The sequence below is a fragment of the Leuciscus leuciscus genome (assembly GCF_965113295.1).
Source record: "Leuciscus leuciscus genome assembly, chromosome: 6".
Classification (NCBI taxonomy): Eukaryota; Metazoa; Chordata; class Actinopteri; order Cypriniformes; family Leuciscidae; genus Leuciscus; species Leuciscus leuciscus.
Genome location: NC_138730.1, coordinates 21,762,716 through 21,789,531, shown reverse-complemented (window position 1 = coordinate 21,789,531; position 26,816 = coordinate 21,762,716). Strand labels below are relative to the sequence as shown.

Here is a 26,816-nt window from a genome sequence, read left to right as displayed (position 1 = left end):
ATCATTAAAAAAGGCAATTGTGAGTTTACATCTCTCAATTCTGACTTTTTTCAGAATCGCGTGGTATGAGCACAATTGCAAGTTATAAATTCAGTATTGGGAGAAATAAACTCGCAATTCTGAGAAAAAAAGTCAGAATTACGTTATATTTCCTCGTGAGTTATAAAGTCAGAATTTTGAGACACAAACTCGCAATTCTGACCATTTTTAAGCTAATATCTCACAATTCTGAACAAAGACGTCAGAATTGTGAGATATAAACTCAGAATAGCGAGAAAAGAAAGTCAGAAATGACAGTTTATATCTCCCAATACTGACTTTATAACTTGCAATTGAGCTTATATCACACAACTCTGAAAACAAAAGTCAGAATTGAGAGATAAAGGGTCGCAATTACCTTTTTTAAAATGTTTTATTCAGTGGCAGAAACAAGCTTCCATAATCTGAGTGAAACAGCTTCTCGAAAAAAAAATAATAAATGTAGGGCAAAACCTGATTTTGTCCATCAGGAATTGATTGGATGGTTATGGTTTGCAATTGGTTGATCTCATGTGAGTGACAGGTTGTCCCGCCCTCATGCCAGTAAACACATCATCAGAGAAGAGTTATTTGATTAATAAACGTGTATTCAAAAAAATTATGTGCACAGATAAATAACTTAAAAGAAAAAAAAGACTGCAATTCCATAAAAAAATAAGAATAGTAAATTTGGATTTCATGCTGACTTTAAAGCATTGAAGTTAAACTTGCTTATCCTTTCTTATGAATCTGAAAGGCAGTACTGTAACCAGAACATTTTTTTTGCAGATCACTTAATCAAATCACTTAATATTAGAGAAGGTTGAAAGGTTGGTAGCTTACAGAGAATAATATGCCTTAACCGGTTTAAAAGTTTGGACCTTTTCAAATAAAGATGCATGTGTTGACAAATATTGAGTAAATACTTTGGAGCATATTGACTAAAATAGTTGACGGACTATCTTGGAGCTGCAACAAACCAGCATCTTTAAGTGGTCAAGCTTAGGACATGGGTTGCTACTTAGACCAGCTAGAAACCAGCTAGAACGTTCTAGAACACAAAGGCCAGCTTAAGCTGGATTTTCCAGAAGGGAGGACATTAATCATAGCCTACATTTGTGAGTTTCGACAGCAAACTTCTTCATACTCTGCAAAAGACATAGCCTACAAACATTTGCTGAATCTGAGAAACACTGAAGTCTGAAAAGTAAGCAACTGAACACTCAATGAACTTTAAAGATGCAGCTCTTCAAGTCCGTAACAAAGCACAACTTTACACCTCCATCACCTAAAACTCAATCCAAATCCATCAGCAATGCCACACTCAAAAGTTCACTCAATAAACTACATGTTACAAGTGTCACATGGTAATGTTAATTAGCCTTTTATCTGTGATTTTAGTAAGAAGACTATTCTAAATTCAGAGAGAGGAAAATACAGAAAATAACACGAATTTTCTTGTATTTTAAATTAAGTCATAGACTGAAAAACATTTTGTGGAAAGTGCATCGTGGGTTACACGTTCATGCACAGGTCACCACAGTTCACCGAGTTACATGGTATAATATTTAACCAATTTGTGATGTACTACCTTGCTGATACAGTATTGTAAAAGCCACAAATGTCACCTTACAGAATAAATTACGAAAAAGTTTTCATGTAGAAAAGATACACGAAATTCCCACCTGATCAATCATGCGTCATGACGCAGGAAGCGGTATGGGTGTCCGGAAGGTCGTGATTGTTTTTGTATCCATTATTTTCTGAGACATTTCTTTTAATTTATTAAGTCAATAAGTTTGTATCAGGACACCTTTATAGAGTTGTTTCTGATGAGAGCCATTCAACGATTTATACGGATAAGCGTTATTAAAATCAATGAACATGACTTTGATGAGCTAAATGATCTCTGCGTAACTGCTGCTACTCCTGTATTGTGTTGTTAGTGACACCCAGTAGGCGTCGCTGTACTACAGTGAAACTTACAAGTGAAACTTTCCACAGTCTACAACATAGTGCCTGAAAAAGTATTATTAAATTATATGTCGTTAAAATCTATACAATTAAAAGCCTAAATAGGATATAAACACAGTTATGTATGAATTTTGAGCATCATTACTTTTTATTGTTCAGTGTCTCATGATCCTTCAGAAATCATTCCAATATTTTGATTTGATAATCAAGAAACATTTCTTATTATTATCATCAATGTTGAAAACAGTTGTGCTGCTTAATATTTTTATGGAAACCGTGATACCTTTTTTTCGGGATTCTTTGATGAATTGAATTAATGTTCAAAAGAACAGCATTTATTTGAAACAGAAACCCTTTGTAACATTTTAAATGTCTTTACTGTCACTTTTGATCAATTGAATGTTTCCTTGTTGAATAGAAGTGTTACTGATCCCAAACTTTTGAACGGTAGTGCAGTTATAGTTAGTGTTAAAATGCTAAAAACATGTGATAACCAGTTTTGGGGAAAGTTACTTTTAAAAGTAATGCCTTACAATATTGTTTTACTTCCAAGTAACAAAGTATTTAGCTTAGTATTATGATTGGATCATTGAAGGTCAGTAGCAAAAACATTGGTTAATAAAGTGAGATTAAATTCAAAAGTAAATTTGAGTAATTTAACGTAATTTTTGCAGGTGTGTGTAATATTCTGAGTTTGCATTTCACTATTTTTATTCATTTTGATTAATACTGAATCTGTTTTTGTGCAAGTAAGATGAGTAAATGCTCACATTTAGTCTATAACTATACGATAACCACATCATGTTCACACAGCGCACACAACTCCAACCCACACATCTGCAGACAGGAGACCTGTCAGTCAATACATGGGAAAACAAAGTAACTTGCGTTACTTATTTGAAAAGTAACTCAGATATTTTGTAATGTGTTACTAGTTTCTGAACTCGCATTACTTGTAATGCGTTACCCCCCAAACTGGTGATAACCTACCCTGGCCTGACATGAAAAATATCCTTGTCCTTTGAACAAATCAGCCTTTCAGTTAATTACTACTTTTATCATATAGTTGGCCATTACCTACTTATTGTGGTTTGTTAATTTACGGAATAACTTGTTTTTTTTAACCATAACAATAAATGCAAGTAACAAAATTGTCAATGTTTCAGACTTAGGGCCTTATTTTGTTAATGACACTGACTATTCAGATCTGTTCTATCTCTCAAAATGTTTGTCGCTAGGCTTCACACAATCTCATTGTCTCTTGCAGTTTCTGCCTCCCGGAGAAACAGCCTGGCAGACCTGTGATATGGATACAGAGCCGGAAGCTCACCTCTCTGGTAATTGAGTTCACAGCTGGTGGCTTTGCCTCAGTCATCTTCTCACCCAAGAGGGAACAAAGGCCATCCTCTTCCTCGGCAGGTCAGAGTGGCTCATCAATAGCACAGACTTAAATAGATGTCACGTTTACGTGCCTCAGGTCCAACGGGCTAATTATTGTCGGGGGCCGTAAACTCTTTAGTGATGGCGGCCCACACTGTTAATTTAACCCACTGCATCCTCCTCAGTTAGCAGAGCATAGGAAATGTTTCTGCAATGTTCATTCAACGCAGAGCATCATCATCTTCACGCTCTCATTGAGAGCCTTCAGTGCTCCTCCATGACAGTGATATTGTTTACAGAATGTGGGCTGTCAAATATTTCATGAATAAGATCATATTAAACTGGGAATGGCAATTAAAAAATGTTTGCTTTCAGTAATTACAAAATTGTTTGCAATTTAGAGAATTTGTCATTACAAGAAATCTCTTTGAGGCAGATTACTTCCTTGAAATGAGTCAGACTGAGGAACATGTTTCTGTGGAGGAGTCTTTGACTATTTGCGTCAAAACGCCCAGATCTGTGATAGCGGACTCCTTCGTGCAGGTCTGACTGACAAGAGGGATGATGTGAGGGGATTGCTGGAGTCAAGGATGAAGATGTCGGTGGTAGAGCAGGAGGGCACAACTCCACGTCTGAACAGAATGAAAACAAGCCGGTTTACATGCAGGGTCAGGAAGCAAGAAGAAAAACTTGATTAAAGGTACACTATCAGACAAAGTTATAAAAGCTGTCACTAGGGCAGTAGCCTTTCAAAAGGTACACCTTTGTACCAAAAGTGTACATATTAGTACCTAAATGTAAATATTAAAACCTTTTTAATGGGTTCTGTCCTAGTGACAGCTTTTGTACTTTTTTTTCTAAGAGTGTACATACTACACATACCACATTTTGATGCAATTGGTCATCACACTAGTGTTGTAGTGCAGTATGGCTACAATTTTATGTTAAAATTCCGTATACAAACATACACTTTTGTTTGCCCAAAATTGCGCTTGGTATTTTATTTGTCTACAAATTTACACTTTGAACCGGTAAATGTAGGCCTACTGTTATATTCAGCTTTGCTTTACCCATTATTGACACGTCGTGTGAAATAATGAAATGGTAATGTGTGCTGAATTGAATTACTGAATTATTTAACAATTATCTCTATCTGCACAATACTTCAAACAAAGACTGCAATTTAGCAACAAAAAATGATGATCACATAAACAAACCAAATCAGTTCATACTTGTAATTTATAGCAGCTTCATTTTACTTTTCACAATGAGTAGATAACTTTCCACCTTTCATATCAGTATTAATATGGATATTTAATTACCAAATATGCAATGTATATTATACACACTAAATACAATACCGGTAGCGTGTAGGATGCATTTGAATTAAAGAAAGAGCAATTCAAACGAACTAAAATGAATTTAACTGTGTATTTGTTTTGTTTTGTTTTTTTGCTAGAAAAGTACATTTTAGTTTAGAAATGTTAAAAAAGTCTGGATTTAAAGGTTTTATTAGCCTTACAGACAAAACATTTTCCATTAAAAAAAAGTATATGATTTATAAGTTGTTTTCCAAGAAATGTCCCCCCATGGGGATTTCAGATATTGCCATCTTTGATTTTGTCCCTGTAACGTAGGGTTTACCATGACCACACACACACACAAACACACACAAACACACACACACACACAAACAAACACACACACACACACACACACACACACACACACACACACACACACACACACACACACACACACACACACACACACACACACACACACACACACACACACACACACACACACACACACACACACACACACACACACACACACACACACACACACACACACACACACACACACACACACACACACACACACACACACACACACACACACACACACTGAAATGCCCAGAGCAGCACAGAACAGATAGTCACTTTTCTTTATTCTGTCAATTTTATGCATTGACGTCTGCCATGATGTTTATAATGCTGCTGTAATGTTTATTTTATTTTATTTTAAAATATGTTTTTATCTGATTTGTTGAGCTATGGCTCTGATTTAATTTTGCTCTCAACGGTGTAAATGAATTAGCCTATTGTATTTGCACCTTCTCTAATGCTACTTGAGATGTTTATGTCTCGAGATGAATTACCACCTGTAGAACTGACAAAAAAAAAAAGAGCACTATTGATGTTATTCATTTCAGTTACCTAACTTAATTGAATTTTTGTTACATAAGTTCCTCTCTGTGTTATTTTGTCCAGTGAGCATATATTTTTTAAATTGAATTTTATGCTTAAAGACACTATGCCGTATTGAAGGGCCCAGCACACAAACAGGAAATGTGTCACTTCTTCTTCTTCACCCGTTAACGTCATTTGTTACCCAACTCTCTGGTGTTAATCCCGCTCACCCCCGGCTCCTTCTGTTGCCATGGATATGCCATCCCTATGGCAACTCGGGGCCTTTGTGGATGGTCTTGGGTCCTGACGGCGGAAGACTCATTACACATTCCCTTCCAGCTCCAAGTCAAATCAGTCAAAATGGGCGAGCTCATCTGCCTGCTACAGTACAGGAACCTCTGTGAAAATGTGCCACAGCACGGCTTCACAAACACATTAGTGGATTTGATCATCAGTCTTAAGCGCATCTACGTTAAAGAGACCGAATGAAGATGACCTTTCCATTCCTAATATGGAAGAGATAAAAAAAAAACTGTACTAAAGCAAACACCGCTAATGTCCCTGCTGAATTTGAATTAGCCAAATGACACAGTTGTTTACAAAGAGGAACAGTCAGTGTTAAGATTTTATACACTGAAAATAATTGGTGTAGAAACAATTGCTAGTAAATTTCACAATTAATTACAAAGGAATGGCAAGTAACAATTAATATTCAGTAATATTATCGATTTAACTGCACGGTCATCAAATGAGAACAAATTTATACTGAATTGAGCTGGACAATGCACAAACTTTGTAACAGTGATATAGTTATTTAACTGAATTGAATGAACATTGAACTGACTTGAGCTAATAATTACACTATTGCCTTCTGTAGAGCTGCTTATAGCTAAACTGAACTTGTGTCATAATTGCCAGATTGATAGTTATTGAACTAAATTGAGCAGAATAATGACACACTGTAAACCCGAATAAGTTGGCAAAACTTTTATTTGATTATTTAAGGTAATCAGTTACATAAAAACATTTAAGTTGAGAAATTCAAAGTTTAAGTAAGCAGAACTTGCATATTTTTACATTGTACTCAGACATTGTAATTGCTCTTAACTTGAAATATTTGAGTAAGACAATTCATTAATTTAACATAAAAGTATCATGTAATCTCAACTTAAATATTTTTAGTAGAGAAAACTTGGCTAACTTTAACTAGCTAATTCAGGAAATTCTAACTTGCTAATTGGTAACACAATGTTTTGATAGCATTAGCATAGCATAACAATAGCTGAATGAGCACGACAATATAGAACATTTAACATCTGTTCTCAAACCAAGCTCGTGATCCACTCGTCACCATGATGGTAACCCCCCAAAACCCCCCAACATAACAGAAACTCTTCTAAATTAGCAGAGCAAAGCAACAGCCTAAAATTCTGGCAAAGTTCTCTCAAAGTTATGAACAAACATTCTTCTATAACGTTAATAGAACGTCCGTTCTGAGTTGTCTGGTCTTTAATAATGTTCTCAAAACATTAGCTTAAAAACGTTATACATCATTCATGGAATGTTTAGAGAACATTAAAAAAATTCATAGAATTGTTTGCCGGGATCTTTTGTAGAGCAGCTTTACAGCTGAAATTGAATTTGTTTCATAATTGATTGTAACATTAACACTCTTATTAGTGTGAAGCAGCTTTGAAAACAATCTACGTATTATATAAAGCACTATAGCCTATACATAAATGTGACTTGGCATGATTTGACGATTTGACTGATGATTCTACATACAGAGCATATATGCTAAATAAAAGAACTAGCTTCATTCATAAAGTATTTGGTAGCACAGTGTCTGCCAGTGACCTCAACCCATGTTATGTAATGTGTTTTTAGTTTTATTATATCTTTTGTCCCCAGCGGTGACACTCTGACTCCTACGTAGGCAGCACTTGAAAACATCCTCTGCTGGAGTTCGGGAACATCAGGTAATTTAGTCCTTTATGCAGATGAGTATTTTAAAATCACACATCTTTGACACTTTGGATTAGTTAAAAGTGAGGGAAAACATGTATTTCTAAATGGGTGACTAAAAAGTGTTTGCCTACAGTTTTCTTTGTGCATGTTTAGAATTAGCAGCGGAGATGAGATGTTCTGGGTCATGTTGTTAATAATACACCTCGCACCCGATTATGCATAGATGCAACATTGGATTTTTAAGGATCAAGCACACTATATTGCTCAACACATTTAACTGAGTTCATTTGCTTACAAATGCATGGCCCTTTTGGCCATTCAGTGTAAAGTATCATGAGTCTGTTAGGCCTGGCTTGGCTTTCCCACTCAAATGATTAGGCGCCTTCAATCAGACATAAATTAGTTTGAAGGGACCAAGCATGAATCCGGCAAGGTAACCAGAGCCCAGTGTTTAAAGATGTATGATGTATGAAGAGCCTTGAGGAGAAAGTAGAGTCTCTGTTAACCCATTTCACAAACAGTGGGACTTCCATACAGTGATCTGCCTCTGTAAGCGCGTGTGGGACAGCCAGACGGGGCAGGTGGGTAGGTTCCACCTGCCGAATGAACGCGGTCAGTATTGGGGAGTACCATGGGCTGCGGGTGGGTTCGGCCCTGCTTAGTATTGTTGCAGGTTGTATCATCATTGGCGTGTCAAAGGACTGTGATGCAGATGCGGTAGGGGGAATTTTCCTCGGGGCAGGGGGGCTTGGTAAGTAGTAATTCTCTCTGTCTGATTGGCCAAATCGACCATAGATATCTAAGGGGGATACATCACCCTAATATTTAGATTAGCGATGATCTGATTTGGATTTTACAATGATTAAATCCATCACTGAATACTGTACATTCATCTTTAATTGTCTTTAATGCACAGTAAATTCACTCAAATATAAATCTGTTCATTGAAGGGATAGTTCAACATAAAATGAAACTTTTATTCACCCTATAAAAGGTTGAGGTTCTAAATATGTGTGACTTTTTTCTTCTTTTGAACACAAAAAGATATTTGTCAGAATGTCCAAGCTACTCTTTTCCACACATGGGAGTAAATAATGAACATGGCTGTCAATATAGATTTGTTTGTTAATAATGTCTTAAATGTTAGTTATCATATGACTTTTGAAGATTCAAAATAACATTGGAGTTATATGGAGTAATTTTTGTCAAGCTCTAAAAAGCAATTTTTCATCCTTTTTAATGCTTGACAATCCCTGGTTCACAATCATTTTCACTGTGTGGAAAAAAAGCAGCTTTGACATTTTACAAGTTTAGAATGAAATGAGACTGTGAGTTACATAATTTTCTTTTTTGGGTGAACTATCCTTTGAATTTGCTGCATGAATCACTTAGGGGTTTGCAGCTAGTTCTCTGCTGCTTCACTGACTATTCCACAGTGCATGGCTCTTTTGCATATCATGCATTTTTAACACTACATCTAATCTCTGCTCCATATCAGCACACTTCCTTCTCACATTATCCTTTGCCATTTGTCAACAATAAATAAACCTATATTAAGAGGGATGTTGGAAATGGCTGCATGTTTTCAATGCAGTATAGAGGTATAATGTATTATCCTCCTGCAGTCACTCACTGTTGAGGTTCATCCATCCAAAAAAGGCTCATCCATCATTTGATCCAGGTCTGTAATCCAAGCCATCTGCTTACGATGGTGGGTATGTAATCTACACAGGACCCTGTCACAATAGAGCTGCACAACACAGCAGCAGCCTTTGATCTATTGTTTACTGCTGGAGAAAAGTCAGCATTACCTGTATAGGCCCATGCAGGAACAATCAACCATCAAGTCAGATGATCAGGCTGATTGGCAGCTATGAACCTTAGTCAGAGTAGATCCCATATTTAATTGAATGCGAATGTGGCATTTTTTTTATTTTTTTTTATAATATTAGGCTAGTATTATTTATAACACTCTAAAAAATGCTTGGTTGTTTCAACCCATGTTTTGGTCAAATATGGACAAACCCAATCATTGGGTTTAAATTTTTTTATTTAAACCAATGGTTGGGTTTGTCCATATTTGGATAAATACCAGAACTAATGAGGGAACTAATGAGCTAATTGATTAACATCAGGTGAACTGAATGACGATGACAGACTAGAAAACTAAGGGTATGTTTACACAACAACCATACACTTATATATAACGGAGAAGTTTTTCCTTTGAGTTTTCTGCGTACAGACGACACCATTGTCAAAACGATCCCCATTCACACAGATCCACGAAAACGACAAAAAACCCTATTCTACTGAGGAGGGAGGGCAAGGGCTCTGGAGGAGGATGTGGAAGAGGAGAAGGACAAAAAAAGTCTGGGGCAAACAAAACAGTCCATGGGGTAGTGGAGAGTGGGAGGAGGCAGGAACAGGAGGAGCCAGATGGTGGCCAAGAGTCCAGCAGGACGAAGCCCCAGGGTGGAGACGAGGGAGCGAGGAGCCATGGTGGAGACTTGGGAGACGACACCCTGGGGACAACCGAGATGGAACCAGGAAGCCTGAGGACTGTTGCAGAGCCGGGGGGAAGACAGAGCTAGATGGTGCCGAAGTTGCAGGCAGGACGATGTCTGACCAAGGCACAGCCGGTGGGACGAGGGAGTACGGTGGAGCCATCAGGGCGAAGGTTTATGGTGGAGCCAAGGGAAGGAAGAGCCAAGACGCAGCTGACACGTCGACAGGCTGAGGTGGAGTAACGGGCTCATAGGCTGGAAGCAGAGCCAGGGAAACCTCCCTACTGGGCGGAGCTGGAGGACTGAAGCTCCGAGGCAGTTTCTCACAAAAAAAGTGTAGGAGATGCAGAGGGCCTGAAGGGAACCAGGGAGGTGGGGCTTAGGAACGGGCTGATCTGTGAAGAGGAGGTGGGAGATGGAGTCTGGGAGCACAGGGAGCGGGGTTGAATGAGGATGACACACACTAGAAAACTAGGTCACAGGAAACAGAAACGAACACAAAGCATACTCCTGACAGAAACAACCCAGTACTTTTTCAGAGAGTATTTATAAATATTTATTTACTATATACTATTGTAGTTTTTTTTTTCTTATTTGAATTTGCTTTTATTTCATATTAGTTTTCATTTTAATTTTAGTTTATTCGTTTAGTTTATTTTTCAATATTTCTATTTAGCTTTCATATATTTTTATTTCATTTTTGTTTGAGTAATTTTTGTACTTATTTTATTTCAGTTAGTTGCCAGGGAATTTTAATATTTGTATATTTGTACTTCAGCTTTATTTCAATAATAATTTTTTATAAAAATATTTTCAGTTGTAGTTGACAATAACATAGGTAACACTTTACAATAAATTCCATTTGTTAACGTGAGTTAACTACATTAGTTAAAATGACCTAAAATTAGTTCATTTAATTTCAACATTTACTAATAATTAAAATCAAAAGTTGTATCTGTTTATATTATTTAATGGACCTGAGCTAACATGAACTAACAATGAACAGTTGCATTTTTATTAACTAACATTAACAAAGATTAATACATACTTTAACAAATGCATTGCTCATTGATAGTTAATGTTAACTAGTGTACCTTATTGAAAAGTATTCAATTCAGTATTCAGTTATTAAATGTAACTATTCAATTCTTGTTTATTGAACTTGTATAAAAGCATCACACTTGCAATCTTGCTGATGGTTAGAATATTCGAACGTGTCAGCAACAACCTTTCAACAGTCCAATAGCAGCCTCCTTCATTCGTGTCAAATCTACCCAGAATAAAGTCCTATTCTTGAAGCCGTCTCATTGCTGGCATGGATGCACACATGGGCTCTGAGGTCTTTATTGGTGCGTGAACATCTCTCCTGTCAAACGGGACAGATCAATTGCAGCGCCACACTCTGCATCAACCACCCTGATTGATTCATAAGTCTGGGGTGAGTTATGAGAGAAAGACTGGAGGAGATTAGAGAACAAAAATGACAAAGAAGAACCAAAAGGAAAAACTGTAGGAGAGAGGAAATGCAAGCAAGGCACGTGGTAAAGATGCCCCTCAGCATGCCGCAATCATACCTGCCAGTTTCCTCTCATAACAGAAATTGGCCAAAACACAAAGCCAGCAGAGGTGCCTCATCCTTTTCAAACCGGAATTGATTCACAGCTTGAATAGTAGTTGCATAATCAAAATCCAGCACAGTCCCTGCAGTCTGTCTCGCCATCAGCCTCAGACGGGCTGTCAAATTGAGTGAATGACTTTTGAGACTTAGAATAAACTCAGCATAAAACATTAGCAGGACCCTTTTAATGGCAATTCACCACTCACAAGTGCTTCGTTTCTTTCTGCTTGCCAATAATAGTGTGTAAATTTCGGTTCATCAATTTGCAGTGTAATGCAGTATGCATGGGGGGACGTCTTTAGTGTGCAGATCTAGCTCAGGAAGCCATTGAACAGAGAGAAATCCTGTAATATTAGAGCTATACTCTGAAAAGACCATATAATGTTCCATGGTACTGTGCTGGTTTGCATGTCTATGCTGTCTGGTTGGTTAAGACAATTAAGACAAAAAAACAAACAAGGTGGGAACATGCAGGTCTTGTCAGCAGGACATGAAGGACGATGTCAACACGGAGTGAGTGATTCAGTCCATATCTGTTGTTCTCTGTGTGTGTTCTGCAGGTCTCCTCATTTCCATCTACCCGTTCATAAGAGCATGGTTCAACTTTCATCACATACTGCCCAATATAGGTGAGACTACATGGTATTATATTTTATAGCACCCATAACACTTTAAACAGCTGTGCAAAATTCTGAATTTAAGAATGCTATTTAGAAAAATTCTGCAGGTAATTCATTTTTACAAATGAGGTCAATTTGTCAATTGGCTATAGTGAATATATAACATAAATAATACAGTAATATTGTGAAATATTATTACAATTTAAAATAAATATTTCTATTTTCTATTCTAATAATAATACAGCTATTAATTACTATTTAAAAAATACTTACCCCAAACTTTTGAATGGTGTGAATGTATATTTATATGTATAATTTATATTTGTCTGTCTGTAAGGCTGATAAAACAACAACTTTTTAAACATTTGTAAACTAAAAATTCCATTTCTACACTGTAAAAAGTGATGAGTTGACTTAAAAAACGCGAGGAAACCCATTGCCTTAAAATTAAGTGAATAAACTTAGTTATGTGGAATTGTCAAGTTGAAATTAAATGAAGATTATTTACTTAAAAATATTAAGGCAATGGGTTTCCTCACTTTTTAAGTTAAGTCAACTGATCACTTTTTACAGTATTATTACACTTTTTGCAGTTATATCCTTTTGTTTCGGTTCATTTTAATACTTCCTTAAAGTCACCATGAAATAAAAATTGACAATTCTTTTTTTATGGAATATTCCAGTATTTATTATAAGTAATTTATCTGTGCACATTCTATCTGTGCCCCCATAATCTTTAATCAAAAAAACTTCCCCTCCCTCTTTCAAGGACATGCACTTCTCTTCTCTGATGATGTGTTTGCTGATGCGAGGGCGGGACAAGCTGTCACTCAACAGCAATAGCAAAACACAACCATCCAATTAATTCCTAATGGACAAAATCAAGTCCCGCCCTACCTTTTTTTTTTTACTATATACATCATAATAGGGAAGAAAAAACATTGCAACATCTGTTTCACGCCGACTTTAAATTCAAATGCATTCTTTTTTCTACCATACTTAAACATTCTTCCAAATTCAATTCTGAATGGTGCACAACCGTGGTACCTATCAATTATAATTAAAAGCTATAAAGAATTTCACAAAAGAGGCGATCTTCATTAAGATTATGTTGTGTAACATGAGATTTCTTTGCTTTTGTGATGAGAGACCATGTTGCAACACATTTAGGCTAATCAGGCTAATCTAATTTTCTCAGGCAACTTCAGAGTGCACCCAGTGGCTACAAATTCAAATCCAGTCCCTGAACAGCCTGTGGCTACACTCACACGAGAGGGTAAGTGGCTGTTCCATGTCATGTGGATACGCACACACAAACCCGTTCAGACATATCTCTCTGCTTCCAGTCTGACAATTGAAGACTATTTAGAGTTACTATTTTCTCATGGTCAATGTAGAGCTGTCCGCTGCTTCTCATTTACACTCTCTCTAGCCTGCCGGATCTGAGGCAGGAGGCCGTGACAAAGTCATGAGCTCTGTTCCAAGCTAATATAGAGCCTTTCCAGTAGGTTATTTCAAGTGAAATGGTATTATGGATTTAATGAGTAATAGCTAAAACTCTAATTCCAATGAAAACTAATTTTTACATCCTAACCGTTTTGTTTGATAATTGCTGCAACTCTTGTTGAAATTAGCTGATAACAGCAATGTCAGTAGGCTACCCTAATGGAAAACAACCACTGCCATAAAACAGAATATATTAAATGCAGTGTTGGCATGGTTCTAGCAATGCCATGGTCATGGGCTTGATTTCCAGGCAATGCATGAACTAAAAAGCATGTAGTTTGAATGCAATGTAAGTCCGTTTGGATAAAAGTGTTGCCAAATGCGTAAATTTAAAGTATCAGTATAACACGCAAATGTAAAGACACCTTTGCCACTACTTAAAAGCATACAAGTAAACCTGTTTTTGCTAAATCAAATGTCTTGGTTACTTTATTTTGATAGTCCACTTTAGAAATTCTACTAACTATAAGCAACTGTCAACTAAAGCCGCGTTTCCACCGAAATTACCCGGAACAATTTGTCCCAAAAAAAAAAAAAAGGTGGATGAAATAAAATGCTGCGTAGAGACAACCAATCAAAATGCTGCGTGAACTCAACCAATCAGCATGTTCAGCAGCATGTTGAACTTTGAAAAAGTACTATCTCGTGAGCAGAGACTTTCTGAGGGGGAATTTTTTACCCGGAACTCCATTTAGACCCTAGTCCCTGCGGCCTAAACATACCGAGTACCACCTCAAATACCCTAGTTCTTGGGGAAAGTTCCTGCAGTGGAAACACGGCTTAACTCTCATTAATATGCAACAACATGTCTACTAACTCTCATTAGAGTTTTAGTTGACTGTAAGGTTAGGGTTGGGGTTAGTAGAAAAAGTTGACGTACTTAAGCCCGGTTTCACAGAAAGGGCTTAGATTATGCCAGGATTAGGCCTTAGTTCATTTAGGACATTTAAATAGCCATTTAAGCCTTGTCTGTGAACCAGGGGTTACAAAATTACTTATAGTCAGTAGAATGTCTGTTTGGGGACCATCAGAATAAAGGGTTACTAATACTCTATACTGACAGCTAGTTGACATGTTGCAGAGTTACTTCTAGTTAGTAGAATGTCTAAAGTGGACCGTCAAAAATAAAGTGTTACGAATGTGAGCAGTTCACATGAAATGAAACACAAGCTTTGACAGCATGTGTCATATTGATAATTATTCACTTGCAGAGGTGGGTAGTAACGAAGTACATTTACTTCGTTACATTTACTTGAGTATTTTTTTGGAAAAATTGTACTTTTAAGAGTAGATTTGAATGTGGGTACTTATTACTTTTACTCGAGTACATTTCTAATGAAAAAACTGTACTTTTACTTCGTTACGTTGGGCGACGTTCCTCTCGTTACTTTATTTTAATGCAATATGTTGTTAAATGCGTAAGTGCGATGTATCTTTTTTCTGGGCTTGAGCGATGCTCAATTCACAAATGAATCACTCTTTTGAGTCGATTCTGTTCAAAGTCTTCATCAAACAAGTTGGCAGATCTGTCTAAATCGGTTCGCGAATCAGTTTGAATTAATGAACTTGAACTGTTCAGTTCCTGCACGCACTGAATCATCTGAAGCGATTTCAATTCACACTGGACTCGGAGTCGTAACAGGAAGATTTAAGGACATCAAGAGCGTTGGATGAAGTGGCCGTGGACCTACAGTACAGTCAAGTGAGAGCAAATCTGCAAAATGCATCATATTTTTGCCAGCGATGAAGATCTTTATTAGTTGAACATCTTCATAAGCTGTCTGTGAATGAATGATTCCACAGGACGATATACTCGATTTAATTTCACTCAGGTAATACATTTTACAACCAAACAGATTATTACGCCATGATAGCACTACTAGAAAGTATGACATTACCCGTTTTTTGGACATATACATTAATTTACATTAAATAAGCTACCATTGCCCACAGTTTATGAACACCCGCCATCCCGCGGTAGTTTGTGTGTATTGTTGCGCAGTGGCGTGCGAACTCGACTTGAAAACGAATGCCTTTAATTGCCTGCCGTAGACACAGTTAACCAGTTTAAACATGCTTGCAGAAATATTCATTTGATTATATTTTGGAGAACCGACAGAAGAAGATTCGTCGATGTAACTTATTTATTTTTTTTTATTTTTTTTTTTGTGTGTTCAGATGTTCAGTAGCAGTCATGAGCGCGAGCACATGTGAAGAGTTTTAACTCTTTCTTCTCTGTGTCAATTGCTTGCCTTTGAATGCAACACTCTGCAGATTCACTTTATTTCGACATTATCTAATAATCCAAATGTAGTTGTATAAGTTATATTACTATTATACAAACCAAAGGACAGGCAATGATTTTCTTTTTCTGACTACAGATGGGAGAAAAGGCTTTTTGTTGCAAAGAGAGCCAATCTACTTATGAAAATAATAGTCATTTAAATAAAAATAAAACATCTAAATAATATAATTTTATATAGGCTATATGACGACTTCAGATGCAAAAGCCTCTAAGTACCATCTGAAATTTTCTTCTAAAAGAGCATTTTTATCAAGCTTGTACGTTTATGTTCAGTTATTTCACTTAAATGGCAATGAAAAGTACCTATTAATTGTCATTAAAGTGAAATTACTGAACTTAAATATACAAGCTTGATAAAAATGCTTGTTTTAGAAGAAAGTTTCAGATGGCACTCAGAGGCTTTTGCATCTGAAGTCTTCTTCATATATATATATATATATACAGTATATATATAATCCGAAGTAAGTTACTCGCTACTTGAGTAGTTTTTTCATTGGATACTTTTTTACTCTTACTCAAGTAACTATTAAGATTATTACTTTTACTTTTACTTTGAGTAAATATTTCTATAAGTACTTGTACTTTTACTTGAGTACAGTTTTTGGGTACTCTACCCACCTCTGTTCACTTGTATGCACAACCCTAGGTTTTAGGTGCATTTCAGTCGACATGTTTTTGATTTGATTTTACAAACTAAAATTCAAGTCAAAATAATTGTATATGGTAATCAACAGTAGGCGATGCCAAAGATGCTTTTAGATCTTAATTTAAATTTAACTTGGAACATTCCTGTAATTGCCAGAGTTGTCATGTTTCATGTTTTTGTTCATGTGTTTCTTTTCAGTTCAGTTCTCATTTTACTAAATCCCCCGTTTGTCATCTAATTTGCTGTTAATCCCACCTGTGTAGTTAAGTTCTCTGTGTATAAGTACTCCATGTTTTGTTCATTCCTTTGTCAGTTCTTGTCGTGATTTTTTAAGTTTTAATCTTGGAATACCTGCATCTTGTGACTACCTCCATATATATGACAGTAATAGGCTGTATTTATATTTTTATATACCACATTTCAGGTCCTGGAGTTTTCTTTCTACCGAATTTACATACAGTAATTGCAAATACTGTTTATGAAACTATAAATTTGTAAAGGGCCAACAATATATTGTCAGTATACCAATGAAAGCCAAAGTGGTGGATCCTGGCCTTTATGATTCTAGGTGCAGCCTCAATATCGTTCATCCACGGCAGTTTCAAAAGACTGTGTCTAATCACTCCTACTGCTCAATGGAAATTAATGATGATTTAGCAGGTAACTATTTCCGAGCAGCTTCCTGTGATATGCCAATCCTACTTCTTCCTTTTATCAGTCTGTACATGACATCACCTGCATGAGGCCTACAATACAGGTCAAGTTAATGAAGTTACTGAAATAATCAAATCAACACAATCAAATTGCCGCTTCAACTTTACTGAAAATTGCACTTGAATCACCTATTTGAACTTCCTGAAGTCTCTGATTACAAGTTTCATCTTTGACAACTTAAACAGTCATGATTACAAATGATATTTTTGATTTTATTTTTTACATAATACTGTCCATCAAAATATATACACTACAGTAATTGTTTTTATTATATAATTCATAGGGAATTACCTGTGCGGGCCTGCATAGGTCCATTGTACTTTTAGTCAACTTATTCCAGTGGTTCTCAAACAGGGGGCTTTAGCACTCCTTTAAGATTACTTAAAATGTGTCAGAGTTATGTTACGTTTCATGATGTTTTTGTTCATGTGTTTCCTATGCAGTATTAATTTCCTTAGTTATAAGTTCTCCTTGTTTGTCACCTTGATTACTGATTCCGTTCAACTGTGTTTCCTTGTTAAGCTTGTGTATAAGTACTCCCAGTTTTTTTCATTCCTTTGTGAGTTCTCATTTCATATAATGTGATTTACATTTTCTCCTGTTTAGCTTTAAAATATCTTCTAATAAATACGTTGTTTTGTTTCTGTAAACCAGCGATTCTTGACAAAAGGCTTTAAAATAAGAACTAAATCAATATATACTCCCTCGAACATCTCTTTCCTGGGCTCCCACGGTCTTGGAAAACCTGGATATGAGAAAGCCTAATGATTTATAGGGCTGGAAAAGTAATGTAAATTAATACATTTCCAAAAACCTCATGGGCATTTTGATATATTTTATATATTTATGAATATACATTTACTAATATTAAGCTCTAAAATATTTTATCGGGTAAAAATTGTGGATAAAAAATCCTTATCCAGTAAATCACGAACGAATAAAAAGAGTATCCATAGATGAAGATATAGACCCATAGTTTGGGAAATAAAACTAAAGCTAGGGGGGCTTTGAAAGTTGTTGTGGACAGTTTTGCCATCCATTGGTTTTATAAATTACAGGTGTATTTTGTACCCACATTAATATTAGTTGTGTGTGCCATTACCAATGGACCCTTTTCAAATTTTGGGGATTTTCAGTGTAAGTCATCATGGGTAAACTTCTATAGCGGTGAACGAGAGACAATAGCATACATTTTTGTTTTTCCATTTGCTCCAAAAGTAAAATAAAATATCCGTTTCCACGACTTTCCAAAAGAGGGGAAAATTATAGAGAGATTGATTACGTTGCTCAGAAAAGAAAAAGATGTAAATTTATGAGCTCTACCTCAGCCGTTGTTCTAGAAACACCCTTGCAGCAGAATTAATTCTTTTTTTTTGTCATTTACTGACAAGGTTATATAACAATATATATAGCGTTATAAATGTGTATTACATTTAAAAAATATATATATATGAAAAACTTTACTAGATTTTCAACACTGATAACTGTGGAAATGCATCATCATCAGTCGGTGAAAAGGGTACGTAATTCGACAGCGCTTGTGATCTCTGAAGGAATTAGTGAACGAGCAACATTATTTAACAGTACTTTGAAACTTTTGTAACAGTGTTTTAGGCTCTTTAAGTTATGAACTGACAGCAGTCATGAGATGGGCAACCAGAAAACCATGTTCATTTAATCAGAAAGCTCACTCTTTTCCCTGCTGTGGAAATTACATTGACACGTGTCGATCCAAGCAGCCCAGGGTCCCTGTGCAGTTACTGTGTGTCCTTGTTATTGGCCATTTCCTACGTCAGTCCGCACATCTGTTTCTACTCCATACATAATGCACAGTCATTATGAGATTTGTGCTCAGATGAATAGATTGATAATCTGGAAAAAAAATTCTAATTTGATATGATGCCTCATTTCCTGCAGTTGATTTTCTTGGTTTTTTAAGAAGATAGATTTATGTTATTGGACCGTAAGGCTTTATATTAATTTGAGGTATTCTTTAAAACTGTGTGCATGTGGCTTGGCAGCAAAAGGCTATAAAAAGAATGATTATGCAGTAAATTTTCATGGCCTGTAATATGCCCTCAGAGCACACAGCAGTCATGCACTGAATCATGTAAACAGGCAACAGGGATGAGTTGAGCAAATGAACAGCAGAACAGCATGAACAATGAAACAGTTTTTCCCCATTCAATATGATTATACATTATTACTAATGCTAATACTAATACTACCACTAATAATAATAATGATAATAGTCACATTGATGTGCAATCCAAACACAAATGACTCAGAATGTCAATATAAATTATTTAATCCACGAAACCTTTAGTACTCAGGAGAATCTTCAAAGAGGTTGGGACAGTAGTGTAAAATGCAATAAAATCAAGAATCTGTGATGTGTTGATTCCCTTGGACCTTTATTTAACTGACAAAAGGACAAAGAAAAGTTTTCCATCAGACTCAGAATCAGACAACGATGACCACAGACTGTCTTGTATCAGGCAAGATTGGGCAAAAATTCCACTTGCAAAACTGCAACAATTAGTATCCTCTATTCCTATTGATAAAAAAGTGTATAGGAAAGGTGATGAGACACAGTGGTAAACATGGCTCTGTCCCAAATTTCTGGAGTGTGTTGCAGCCATCAAAATTAAAATGTGTTAATATTTACAAAATACAAATAAGTTGGTCAGTGAAAACATTGGAAATCTTTTCTTTGCCCATTTGACAGTTAAATTATGGTTAAGAAAATGAACAGATCACAGATTCTTGATTTTATTGCATTTTACAAATCATCCAAACTTTTCTGGAAATGGGGTTGTACAAATTCACACAAATCATTAAACTATGACGATAAACGACAGTGAACTGAACAACAAAGGAAGTACACAGAAAACTAAACTAGACTCAGGTGAGACTAATCAGTAACAATGGTAACATACAGGGAGGAATTAGTAACTAAGGAGAAGGAAAACTGAAAGGAAACACAGGCACATGAACGAAAACACAATGAAACTCAGTCTGACCCTGACATTACTCACCCCTCCCACCAAACGGGTCCCTGCGCCGTAAATGACAGTCCAAAAGTGGAGGGAGTGAGGGGTCTTGGAGGTGGATGAGGGGCTGGAGAAGCTTGCTGAGGGGAACACCATGGCGGAGATGGAGGGAGGAGCCAAGGTGGAGCCCTGACTGGTTTCCTGGACAGAGTCTGTGGGCTGTCTGACTGAGGTGGAGCCAGAAAACCTGAAGACCCCAGCCAAATTGTCAGGACGACGACCCAGGGTGACATCGTAGGCCAGGCAGTCAGAGGTAACACTGTCGGCTTGAGGGATCGAGGCGGAGACGAGATGATGCTGGAGGGAGTGAGGACCAAGGTGGAGGATCAGGGGTGGAGGGCTGAGGCACAGCTGGAGGAAACTTAACACAGGCACATGAACAAAAACACAATGAAACTCAACTTGACCCTGACAATGATAATAATAACAACACTAATAATAACAAATATCATTATTATTATTATTACTAAACTATTTTGTTTTATATTAATTAAATTATAAAAATTCAATTAATTGCAAATACAAATACATTTACATTACATTTATTCATTTAGCAGACACTTTTATCCAAAGAAACTTACAAATGAGAACAATAGAAGCAGTTAAACTAACAATAGGACAACAATATGCAAGTGCTATGACCCTTCCCAATTGAATCTAACTTTCTATCTTTTTTTTATTTTTATACAAAAAATTTAAATAAAGATAATAGATATAGAATAGAAGATAAAGTGTTAGTATTAATGGATCAAGTGTTGCCGAAAAAAATGCGTCTTCAGCCGTTTCTTGAAAATGGCCACGGACCCTGCGTTGAGTTGGGCGGGTCATTCCACCAGCAGGGAACAGAACAGAAAAAGGTCAGAGAAAGAGATTTTGTGCCTCTTTGAGATGGCACCACAAGACGGCACAAGACCTTCACTTGCAAGTTTCTGGATGGCACATAGGTCTGAAGTAATGAGTTTAGGTAGGAGGGAGCAGAGCCAGTGGTTGGTCTGTAGGCAAAAGTCAGTGACTTGAATTTGATGTGAGCGGCAACATGGCAACCAGTGCAATTTTGTGAGGAGAGGAGTGACGTGTGATCTCTTCGGCTCATTAAAGACCACTCTTGCTGCAGCATTCTGGATCAGTTGCAGAGGTTTGACAGTGCAAGCTGGAAGACCTGCTAGGAGAGCATTACAATAGTCCAGTCTGGATAGAACAAGTGCTTGGACAAGGAGTTGTGTAGCATGCTCTGATAGGAAGGGCCTGATCCTGCATAAGGCCTGATAAGGCAGATCTGCAGGACTGGACAGTTCTAGCAATGTGGTCTGTAAATTTCAATTGATCATCAATCACAACTCCAAGGTTCCTGGATGACCTTGATGGAGTTATGGATGACAAACCTAGCTGAATGGAGAAGTTGTGGTGTAGTGTTGGGTTGGCCTGGACCACAAGCAACTCTGTCTTCGCAAGCTTTAGTTGAAGGTGGTGATCCTTCATCCAGCCAGAAATGTCTGTCAGGCAGGCTGAGATGCAAGCAGCAACCGTCGGATCATCAGGCTGGAATGAGGGGTAGAGTTGTGTCTCATCAGCTTAGCAGTGATAGGAAAAGCCATGTTCCTTTTTGTATAAATAGCAATAATACTACACTATTGCAATAATGCTATTGTACTGTATAAAACATTATTTAATGAATAATTATATTATTATTTTACAGAACAACAGTAAAATTAAAATACTAATATTTATGGCTGTATTTTGCATTAAATGTTAAACTATAGGGAAAACCGCTGGGGGACCTTGAAGCTTCTCTTTTGTTGACAACACATGATTTACGTTTCTCATACATTTCTCATACACGCAATTGACGTAGGTCATACTTCAGGTCGGAAAATACTGAAATCTGTGTAAATATGGAAAAACCACATGCCTGCTTTTTCTGTCTCATTTTTAGGGACTCAAAGCCAGCTTAATGTAGAACGATCGAAGAGCCGGATGGGGACATTTGTGGAGACAACAACTTCTACAGCAGCCGAGGGCTCACAGGATGATGGGTGAGACAAGTGTTTACAGCCTCCTCTAAAACAACACTGATGTTTAAGAGCAGCACAAGAGCTTAAGGGTACGATGTACTAAAGATTGTACACTTTTTTCTCTCGTATAGACGGCAATGTTGTCAAAACGATCCTGTTCAGATAGATCCACAAAAATGACTAAAAACGCTGTATTATGCATGTCAGGCCAGTAGTTGGTGATATCACTTTGTAAAGAAACACTCTGCGCCTATAGGCTGAACACAATACACATGTGCATGACAACATCGCTTTCACAAATTCACTTTTTTGTTGTTTACATGGGGACGATATTGGCATCGTTTTCAAAAACATGCACTTTGAAACCCATTTTCAAAAGTTTAAAAAGTTTCCCGTTTTTAGTTAAAAACAGTGTCGTGCAAACGGCCCCTAAAAAAGCAATTTCATCTATACAGCTTTTGACCTGCGTAAATCATTTTGTCACTCACATATTCATAACTTTACATTAGTGAGGTATACCAGATACAAATTAAACTCACACACACGCGAGTGCATACTCCCCTCATTACATTTGCGACACAGTGAATTCCCTCTCTCAATATGGCAGTCTTTCTCTAGGGCCAGAGAGTAATTTGATTCTTCTAGCAGGCAGTGGTGCCAAACAGCACACATCTTTGTGGCTCACTGGAGGAACGGAGTGATTGGGAATTGCGCTTGCTTTGAGAGAGGCTTTTTGCTCCCTATTGAGCTCACACATTATATTCTATGCCAGGAGCCAATCACTTCCAGGACATTATTTTGATAGACCCGCTTTGTGACATGATTTTACGGTCATATAAGAACCACTACAGAGTAGCGAGATTGGCCTATTTTCTGCAAATCTTTCACCTGCATGAGTTGGTTTCGGAGTTGTACAACCCGAAAGTCTTTTCTGATCGAATACACCCTCTTAAAAAATGGAAAAAGGAAGGTGTTGGTCTCAAACCAACAACAAAAAAAAGTTGCTGTGGATGTGGTTGTCATGGTGACTTACACCACTGCCTTCACTCATAATGACATTATGTTTCATGAGGACCCATACTTGGCGCTGCCTCTTCAACTTAGAACAATACGCATACAAGCTTATGCTGTGCTGGAACACATTCTCACCCCAAATCGTCACTTTTTCGTCACTTTCAACCATGCTTCAATATCCGACGCACAAAGCACCCTTTAGCGTCCATATGTGACGCTTCGGTTATGGGTAGGTTTAGGCGTCATGTAACTGACGCTTTCGAAAGTTCGTCAATATCCGACGCACAAAGCACCCTTTAGCGTCCATATGTGACGCTTCGGTTATGGGTAGGTTTAGGTATGTGGTAGGGTTATGCGTCTCATATGGACGCTAAAGGGTGCTTTGTGCGTCGGATATTGAAGCATGGTTGAAAGTGACGAAAAAGTGACGTTTTGGGTATGTGTATTAAGTCAAGTCAAGTCAAGTCAAGTTTATTTGTATAGCGCTTTTCACAATACAGATTGTATCAAAGCAGCTTCACAGTATTCAATTAAAATAATACAACAAAGTTTGTTTCAAGAGGAATTTATTGATTGATAAAATTAAATTAAATATCCCCAAAATATCCCCAACTGAGCAAGCCAAAGGCAACAGTGGCAAGGAACCGAAAAACTTCATCAAGTGACCTAATGGTGTCCTAAAACTCCATCAGGTGACCTAATGGAGAAAAAAAAAAAAAAAAAAAAAAAATTAACACGCACATACACCGTAAAATATTTAATGATCAATAAGTTATGACAACATGTTTTTTACATTGCTTTAACTCATCAAAATATGTTAATCCATTTTCAACTTTTTTTTCAAAGGTATACAAGATTCAACTCACTTTTTTAAGTCAGTTTAATGTAATTTAAGTTGAAATGACTTAAATAACCAAGTTGATTGTACTTAATTTATGGCAGCAATTTTATTTTTTTACAGTGTACATTTAGATATTTTGAGCGTTGTATTTTTTTTTCTCCTAGGCCTTCTGCAGATGTTCCAGATATCTTGGGCAGGCGAAAGTTTAAGTCACCATCTGATCAAGACCCTTCATAATGGCTGGATCCGACGGAGACTCATTAAAGAGCAAACAGTTTTCATTTCACAATAAGCAAGGCTGATATCTGCATACATCTCATTACTATCTCCTATCTGATTTCACTCATTCAAACAAGATGTCTGCTCGAATACTAAAATAATCTTTGGAAAAATCAATGAGCGAGCTGAAAATGACTAAATGAATACCAATAAAGTCAAGAACAACCATGTGCTTAAAGTGATAGACCACCTAAGAAATTAAACAACTGTCATAATGTTGTTCCAAAGCTATATGACTTTCTTTCTTCAGTGGAACATTAAAAAATATATTTTGAAGAATGTTTCATCTGGTTTTGTGCATACAATGAAAGTCGATGGGTTTTTAGCATGAAAGGGAGGCAAGCTACACTGTGTACGTGTGTAAACCTCAATCCCCTTGCCTCAAGAGGCATGCTAGCGACTGATACTAGAGGCAGCGGTCTTTGCCATCCTTGTTAGCGCGCCAGTCTCCCATCCCCAAGATGCTGGTTTGAATCCAACTCGGAGTGGGTTGAGTAGGACCAGTTACATTTGGTACGGTGACCCGGATGGGAGTGAGGTTTAAAGGGGTAAGTGTAACTGAAGAAAGCAAGAGCTGTGTGAGTAAACCTCACTCCCCTGATCTCAAGAACCGCACTAGCGACTGACACTTGAGGCTGAGGTCTTTTGCGTCCTTGTTAGCGCGCCTGCCTCCCATGCCAGAGCTGCCGATTCGAATCCCGCTTAGAGCGTGTTGAGTAGGACTGGTTAAAATAACATCTTCTGTCATCATTTATTGACCCCCATGACGTTCCAAAAATTTATTACTTTCTTTCCTCAACAGAACACAAATATTTTAAAGAACACTGGAAACCAAAAAACAAGATTGAACCCATTGACTTGCAAATGGAGCAAAGGGTGGAGTATGGAACAAAGAGCACTGAAACACTTCTCAAAATATCTTATTTTGTGTTCCACAGAAGAATGACTGTCATACAGGTTTGGACCCACATGATGAGTGGATGACTGAAGATTAAATATTTGTAGTTTTCTATTAGTTTTGAATTGAGTTCTGAGTTCCTCATTGCACACATACATCTCAGAGACAACTGTTTTGATATGCATGTTTTCATCTGGGAGATGCAATTTTTTGAGCATTTGCTCAACTGAAAAACATCTGTAAAATGTTTCCTGTCACATGTTAAATAGACATTTAGAAAGCGTCTTTAAGATGTTAATGGTTTAGAATGCATATATAGAACTTTTTAAAAGATGCTTATCAGATATTTGACATTTACATTTATTAGTTTTGCAGATGCTTTTATCCAAATCAAATCAAATGAGGAATACACAAAGTGATTCATCTTAAGGAGGCAATGACAAGAAAAGTGATAGCAATACAAAGTTTGAAACATCCTTTTATCTAACAGTACAAGCTAGAATGGAATTAAAAAGTAGCGAAAGCATAAAAGAAGAGTTTTTTAAGAGTCAGTATGGATGCAGTTAAGTGCTCACTTTCCAGATGAAGCGCTCTTTAACAGACATCTTGGAGATGTATGTGTGCTATCTGGGATTGCACAAACTGAAATGCTTTTCTGCTGGAGACCCAGTGAATAAAATGTAAAAAACTCAATTATTACATAAAATTAAATTAAACTGTCTCAATTCCAACTGTTATAGTGTCATGTCAACACACAAACACCAGTTTTCCTGATCTGCCTTCTCCCTGAATTACTTTTAGCTTAACTGTAGTTCTTTTGCAGCACTAGAAGTGACTCAGACGCTCACGTACTGTGTGAACATGTAACGTGCGCGGCACAGAATCATTGTGCATCCCACGCAGACCATCAGTGACACTCTAAGGCTGAATATGCAGTCTCTGTCCTTGCATGGCGACAACCAAGAGGGACACTGCCTGCTGTTGCTAAGAGCTCTGACGTACGCTAATGACTGAATTATACACCATTGTACCGGGTGTCTCACACAACAGCACTAGAGAGAAGTTTCAGACGACTAGGAAAAAATAGCTTCATGATGATCTGAAGAAACAGTACAGCTTATTCAAAAGGCAGGAAATGATAACTACAGAAAGTCATTCACCAAAAATTGTACTGATAAAATGAGAAATGAACTGTGTGATCATTACAGTGCTCATGGTTATAGTGACCTCATGGCCAACACAACTATCCAAAGTACACTAAAGGATAATGG

General features: G+C 37.0%; 2 protein-coding genes across 2 annotated transcripts in view; one reads left to right on the top strand and one right to left on the bottom strand.

The window, feature by feature from the left end:
- Positions 1-26,816, bottom strand: part of glula (glutamate-ammonia ligase (glutamine synthase) a) — a 116,724-nt gene that overhangs the window by 44,962 nt on the left and 44,946 nt on the right. The window lies entirely within an intron of this gene.
- kncn (kinocilin) lies at positions 7,716-26,356 on the top strand. The gene is made up of 5 exons (XM_082172196.1): positions 7,716-8,286; positions 12,218-12,286; positions 13,476-13,553; positions 22,435-22,534; positions 24,533-26,356. Exons 1-5 carry the CDS (start codon positions 8,139-8,141, stop codon positions 24,603-24,605), a joined length of 468 nt encoding a protein of 155 aa, XP_082028322.1. The 5' UTR covers positions 7,716-8,138; the 3' UTR covers positions 24,606-26,356.